The following is a 7,588-nucleotide window of genomic DNA, read 5'->3' as shown; positions in this document are numbered from 1 at the left end:
GGTAAAACTTCAATACGAAATATTTTGTTATACTTTTTTATTTATTATATTTTAACATAGTATTGCATCATAACTTGCATTCTTTCTTTATTGGCGCTTCTTATTTTTGTAGATTTTATAAGTTTCTTCCTTGTCCCTCACAAATTTTTGGCTTAATATACACTTTACCTTCTTAATTTGAACAAAAGGTTCCTTTTACACATAAATTTTTTAACATTCTCTACCCATTTTACCTTGTTATTTTCATAGTTAAAACCCCTCTAAATAGCCTAATACTATTTTCTGCATGACACGTGCTCAAACTTGGGTGAGGCTCATTTGATGGGTCAGTTTGGGCTAATGATTTGTGATGGGTTAACTTGGGCTAGCCCAAATTAGCTCAGCTTTAAAATTACTCTAGTCCAAAATCATTAAAATTTGGGCAATTTGGGCGGGTTAAATGAGTTTGGGATATGATGGACATTTCCCTAATGAAAGAGTATGTCCGACATAATTCCTTTCATATCCTTTAAGTTTGTTGAGATTAAGAAATTCTTGTGTACCATTATTTGTACATAATTTGTCACTGATTATATATCTAAGCAGAAACAACTTCTAGGATCATGGCATCAATAACAGCAGGAGAGATCAAGAAGATATTGACACTGAAAAACTAGCAATAACAAGGAATTTTATCTTGAGGAATCATTGGCCTTACAGTCTGAACTTATTAAGAACATGGTGAAACATGAAGGCATGTCCTGCATCCCATTGTCCATCATGGTCAAGAGAGAGGTACTTGTTAAAATCATCGAATACCTTAAGAAGTATGCTGACATGACCGCCTTCGATTTTCCAGGAGGTCCTGACAACTAAATCCCATTTTTTAGGAGGGTCCTGACAAACTAAATCTCATTTTACATGACTGTCCTGATGACTAAATTTCATTTTCCATGAGGGTCCTGATAAACTAATCCCACTATCCAACAGGAGGTCCTAATGACTAAATCCCAAACCTCATTTTCCAGAAGAGTCCTGATAAACTAATCACATTATCTAGGAGGCTCTGCCAACTAAATACCATATTTTTTAAAATTTTGTCCATAGTCAGAGAGTGCCACCTAAATTGAGAAGGAGGGAGTAATATTTATGTAAATTTTTAAAATTGTGTATAGGAACAAACTAGAGACTAATCTATAGCTAAGCGGTTCTCCTCCCTCCGTTTTAATTTATTTGTCTTATTCTCCTTTTTAATTTGTTTAAAAAAGAATGCATCTTTTCTAATTTGATAACTTTTTAATTTCAACATTTCACATGTTACACCTCAAAAAATTTCGCGTCGTTTCCGTCGTAAGTAAACTAATGTAAGTTCTAAGAGGTCATGGAACCCTTATAGTGTTAAGGAATACCTTTAACAAGTGTCATTCAAGTGTCTAAAGGTGTCGGGATCAAGCAAATCGAAAAAATTAAGTTTGTCGAAATTTTGGAAAACTTGGCAGAATTTTGGACAGGAAATTCTGGTCCAACTTGAGGGAGGTGTATCTCCTAGAATATGAGGAGTTATGGAATGCATAATCTATGTAAATTGAAGATCATTGAACCTAGTTTCCAATGCAACAAACTGTTCGTCGATACGACATCGGAGTAGAATGTTATGGGCGTTTCAAGATAGGCTGCCAGATGGCTTCTCCGGGGCCCATTTGGAAAGTCAGTGGAACCGACTTTAAAATGGTATAAATACCCCCATTATTCCCCTTTTATCATCATTTACACTTATTTTGATCTCTAGAAACATCCATATGCTTCTCCTAAACACTTATAGCCCCTTAGATCAAGAATTCAACAAGATTACACTAAACTAGTTCATGAAAAGTGATTGTTATTGCTTCTACTTGATGTTGTGGTGAGTTTGGTCTTGAAGAAAGTTGGTATGGCTAAATTTCTTCAAGTATAAGGTATGTTCTTCATCTTGAATTTGATATTGAGATGTTTTTGGAGGATTTTAATGGTTTAAAGTGAAGGAAAACATAGTATAAAGGTCGTAGTTTGATATGTTGATGTTGTTGGCTTATGGGTTGATTTTCGAAGGAAGTTTCGGACGGATTTGTATATGTTTTTCATGTAGTATCTTGATTATATTATTGTTGATATTGTTAATGATGTTTGGGAGTTGTTTTGGAATTTGGAGGAAGTAGATGATATAGGGGAAATGTTGTCCGAATTCTGTTAACTTATTAACTAGCTAAGTTTGAGTGTGTAAATGTTCTTATGGCCTGATTGTTGTATGAATCATCTTGGATGTAGATTTGCAGGCTCGGAAGGTAGACTTCGAGTGGCTACGTAAGCACCAAGGTATGTTAAGGTTGTCCCTTTCTTTCTTAAGGCATGACCCTATTGTTATGAACTTTCACAAATGATGTCCACAGTGTCCCTATTCCTAGAAATACTAGAAGCCTATGGTTCTTGATGTTCTTATGATATCATTGATGTTGATCTCATCATATGATTATTGTTCCTTCAAGGTGAGATATATTCATGATGATAGCTCCATAATGAAAATCGGAGGTATAACGACCTTACGTCACTCCGATGAATTCAGAAATGTGTTCTCAAGGAGTGTGTTGTAAGACATGAATAGTATGCTAGTTATAAGATTCTCTAATGAGGTACTTAATGTTAGAACTTATGATGTATCCAGAAATTGACTAAGGATTAGTTAATTAGGAAGAAGTCTTAATGGCCTGGAAATGTGTTTATAAGTCTTATGAAATCATGTAGGCATTAACGGATAAGTAATGATCATGAGAAGTGCATAGAAGTCACCCATAGAGGTCTGGTTATGATGTTGATTATACTTACCACCGAGCTACGGCCGGTTGGGCAGATATGTATTTACCACCATGCTACGGCTGGTAGGGCAGTTATTAACACCGAGCTACGGCCGGTCGGGCAGATATGTATTTACCACCATGCTACGGCTGGTTAGGTAGTTACCACTGATCAGTCGTGCAGATGCGCTCTACCATCGGGCGATAATCGGATAGGCAGTTACCACTGTGCTAGGCCGGTCGGGTAGTTACCACTGATCAGTTAGGCAGATAGCACCAGGATGATAAGTAGGTTAGAGACACAGTATTGTACATAGATGTAGTTAAGAACAAGAGAGTATAGAGAGAGATACATGCTAGATTCTCATTGGTAAGTTAGAAACGCCAAGTTGATTCTTATTCCGCTTCTTTCCAGTATATGTTTATTATGTTTCCTTTCCGCCTTACATACTCGATACATTATTTGTGCTGACGTCATTTTCTCTGTGGACGCTGCGTTCATGCCCGCAAGTATAGACAGACAAGGCGAGGATCCTCCACAGTAGACTGCCTCCAGGTACCACCTCTGACTGGTGAGCTCCACTTCTTCCTGGAGCATTGCCGAGTCACGGATTGTATATGTGTATTTTTGTGTTATGGGTACGTCAAGGACCGTGTCCCGACTTATACGCTTTGGTTATGTTCTTAGAGGCTTTGCAAACAGTTTCTTGTATATAGCTTAGGCATGTCTTGTCAGTTGTTATGTTGGCCTCGTAGGCCCATTGTATGATATTATTTTCATGGTTGTCCTCCTTGGCCTTATTTTGTCATTCGAGACATAGACGATGCGAGATATATTTTGGTTCGCTCGGCCCTAGTAAAATGCCGGGTGCCAATCACGCCTCACCTAGGCTGGGACATGACATCATATATCATGTTTGACATTACATGATTAAAGGATATTTTAGTATATTATAGTCCCTCCGTCCATTTTTATTTGTCGACTATACTAAAAATAGTTATCCACTTTTACATGTCCAGTTTGAAAAATCAAGACAATTTATCACTTAGTTTTAAATTTACCCTTATTTTATTCCCAATGTATTTTCCAGAATATTGAATTATATTCAAAGTGTGATGTACTAAACTTTTCATTTAATTAATTACTTCTTAATTAAGGGGTGTACCAAACCAACCAAATATGGACAAGAAAAAATGGACTGAGGGATTATATAGCATTAGATTAAAAGATCACAAGATTCAAAAGTATTCTTTAATTTCTTAAACTTCGTGTCCCGTCAAACTAATAACACATCGAAATTGAGAGTATATTTATGCAAAAATAGAATAAAAATGTGGCTTCTATAAATTCCAAGGCAAAACCGAGAATAAAAACTAGAGTCAGAAAAATCTAAGGGGTTGTTTGGTACGCTGGGCAAGGTGGAATATCCAACAATTAAGTTCGGGATTAAATTTTGGGAAAATGGCATTTTTCGTCTACGTGTTATTGCCTAATAGGGCTTTTAGTCCCTAATAAAATTGTTCTTTTATATTTTTTTAGTACCTAATTTTTTTTTATCTTCTTTATTATGGATATATATAGCATATCAAACAAAAATAATATCTTTTGAAAAATATTAGAAAAGCTTATATAAAACAAAAAAGTTATAGTAACTAATGATTTCTCACACATATATGTTGTTCATATATTTTAACTCAACAAGAATAATTGATATTCCTATATCTGCTTTTCTATACTTATCTTTGAAATTTCTTGCTTGAGATAGAATTTTGACACATAAAATTTATGTGTTATAAACTCGGTAATCTCATTTTACTTTTAAAAAATCACGATTTAGATGAGATAGTATTATGCATGAGGTGGAAAACCATTTGACTCGAAGTTAGAAAAACACTCTCTTCTCTCTCCTAATCCCATGCAAACCCTAACCCTATTCCAAACTTCATGGCGGCGCCGACCACTGGTCAGCCACCTTTGGTGGTTGGCCACCTTTGGCTACCTCCTCTACACTACAATTCCCTCCTTTGACCATCCCTTCTTCATCCACGAACCCTCACATGGCAGCATCTTCCTCAACAAACCCTAAGAACCCCAACCCTAACAACTATGAAAACTATGCAGAAACGATGACAAAAACTAAGAACTTTGCAGCAATAGTGAACAATGATGGTAATGCCACCATGCAGACGATGGAAAATGTAATTGATCCTATTCCAATCAAACCAGTCGAGATAGTTGATGGAGAACACGTGGTGGAATGGAGAGAAGAAAAAGTTGATCGTATGAACATAATTGAGAAGCTCCAATATGTTGTAGTTGGTAAGTTTTCATATGGCTGGCCGGAGCTTGAAGAATTGAGAACTCAGATCCCATTGCAATGTGGGATTAAAGGAGATTGTTGTATTGACTTGTTTAGAAATAGACGTTTTCTTATGAGGTTTGAAAGGTTTGAAGATTATTTACAGATGATGGCAAAGACGGCTCATTACATCAAATCGAGAGATGGAGGAATGTACCAGATGAGACCCTTGTTATATAATACTAGATTCAAAATTGATGAGGAAACTACAGTGGCGATGGCTTGGATATCTTTTCCAAATCTATTGCCAACTTTCTTTATGAAGAACTCGTTATTTTCTCTAGCATCTGCAGTTGGTAAACCATTGCAACTGGATATGGCCACTATTAATAAAACTCGACCAAACTGTGCTAGGGTTAAAGTTATAGTAGATCTTGCTGCTAATCTCCCAAAAGTTGTTAACATGAAGATCACATATGAGAAATCTGAAGTTTCTAGGATTTTTAAGGTACAAATTCAGTATGATGTATTGCCAAAATATTGCACAAGATGTAAGTTGCAGTGTCATAATGAAGAAGGTTGCAAGATTTTACATCCAGAACTGAGAGTGGTACATGCAGAAAAAAATGACAAGGGGAATAGTTCAGAGATTCAAGCTGCTTAGCCAATTAAGGGTCATTATAGGAATTTTAGAAGACCTGGGGGAAGCTATGGTGGAGTTCCTGAAGATTGGAATACTGTCAAAGATAAGAGGGTATTTACAAAAGAAAAGAATCCAGACAAGTTCATAGATGGGAGACCCATAAATGGGAATCTGGCATAAGTTCAAACTCAAAATGCTTTTGAAGCCTTGCAAAATGAAGGTGTTGTGGAACAAGGAGTTGAATCATGCAAGAATTCTGTGGAGGATGAACAAAGACTTCAAGGTGTGGAGGAGGAAGCTAACATAATAGGGTCTAATGCTAATAAAGTTGAAGATAACTTACTTACAACTGAAGTCAAGGAGAAGGAGGACAAGGTTGAAATGGTTGATAGTGCAACAAAATGCAACAGATGAAGATCAAGAAGTTATGCCAACTTTAGGTACATCCAATGTAGAAAAAGGAGTAGACAATGAGGAGAAGATCAAAGTAGATAAGGAGGAAGTTGAGAACAAAAAGGAAACTGGAGAAGTTTTCAGTAATCAAGAGGAGGTGGTTGATGATCATGATGGTATATTAGAAGTTAGTAATCATTCTCCTTCTAATAAATGGGGGGATAGGGTGGATGAGGAAAAGATTATGGGAGGAGTCAATCATGTGGTTAAAGGAGATAGGGTTGTTATAGATGATCCAGGTGGAGGTGGTTCTTATTCACCTCAAGCAACTGCTAAAAATGCTATTATTCTCAGCAGTCCTTTGGCTCAGCCCTTACAGTTATTGAAGAATGATTCCCCTAGGCAGAGGTTACATGATATTGTCTCTCATAATGCTGAAAAAGTTGAAAGTCATTTGGAGGATAAAGAGAATTGTCACATCAATGAGGATGATTTGGAGGAGTCTGTTGAGCAGAGGCTTAAGCAGGCATGCAAACAAGTTGATATTTCTCCAAAATCAAAGGTCAAAGGTGAAAGGAAAGGCAAGAAACAAGTTGGTACAGAGCCACAGCAGCCTACCAGGGTTGTGCCAAAGAGATCTGCTACTAATAAGTCAAAGTTTTAAATGATGATTAAAACATTCATTTGGAATATTAGATTAGTGCAAACACAACAAGTTTTTCACAGGCTTCAAATGCTACATAGACATCACAGGTTTATGTTAGTTGCTTTGATGGAGCCTTTTCAACATGTTATATATATATAAAAATTCAAAAGGAGGTTAGGGATGCATCAGGCTGGTGCCAATTGTAATGGAAAGTTATGGTTCTCTGTAGAGGAGAATGTAGATGTGGAAATTTTATCTGATACAGCACAACAGATCACCTTGAAACTATTTCTTCAGGAGCACAGTAGATTTCTGATAACAACCTTGGTTTATGCTAAATGTGATGAAGTTGAAAAAATGCCTTTATGGATAGTATTTATCAATTAGCTGGTTCTTTTGACTTGCCTTGGCTGGGAGGGGAGATTTAAATGTAGTGATGAATAAAGAGGAGAAAATTGGTGGAGTTCCTGTAGTCCCTCGGGATTATGAGGACTTTGCCTTTTGTATCAATTCATGTGATTTATTTGAAACAGGTTTTAAAGGCAGTCCTTTTACATGGTGGAATGGCAGGGCTGGGGATGATTGTATCTTTGAAAGATTGGACAGAATTTTCTTTAACTTATAGTTTCAACAATGGTTTGGTCACATTGAAGTGGAGCATCTATCTAGGACTGGATCTTATGATGTCCCACTTCTTATTTCTTTGTGTGAGGAAGTTCAATATTTCATAAAACCATTTAGGTTTTTGAAATTTTTAACTGAGCATAAAGATTTCCTGGATATAGTGAAGCTAAATTGG

The 7,588-nt window shown here is 36.4% G+C and overlaps 1 protein-coding gene across 1 annotated transcript; it reads left to right on the top strand.

Moving 5' to 3' along the window:
• Positions 1-4,865: 4,865 nt before the first annotated feature.
• LOC132612899 (uncharacterized) lies at positions 4,866-5,771 on the top strand. The gene has a single exon (XM_060326973.1). The coding sequence runs from the start codon at positions 4,866-4,868 to the stop codon at positions 5,769-5,771; it is 906 nt and encodes a 301-aa protein (XP_060182956.1).
• The last annotated feature ends 1,817 nt before the right edge of the window (positions 5,772-7,588 follow it).

This window comes from Lycium barbarum, chromosome 10, assembly GCF_019175385.1.
Source record: "Lycium barbarum isolate Lr01 chromosome 10, ASM1917538v2, whole genome shotgun sequence".
NCBI classification, from domain to species: Eukaryota; Viridiplantae; Streptophyta; class Magnoliopsida; order Solanales; family Solanaceae; genus Lycium; species Lycium barbarum.
This window is presented reverse-complemented; position numbering and strand designations above follow the sequence as displayed.

Bases quoted from the DNA above. Each gene is read 5' to 3' on its own strand.
- LOC132612899 (XM_060326973.1), top strand. From the start codon at position 4,866: ATGGCAGCATCTTCCTCAACAAACCCTAAGAACCCCAACCCTAACAAC.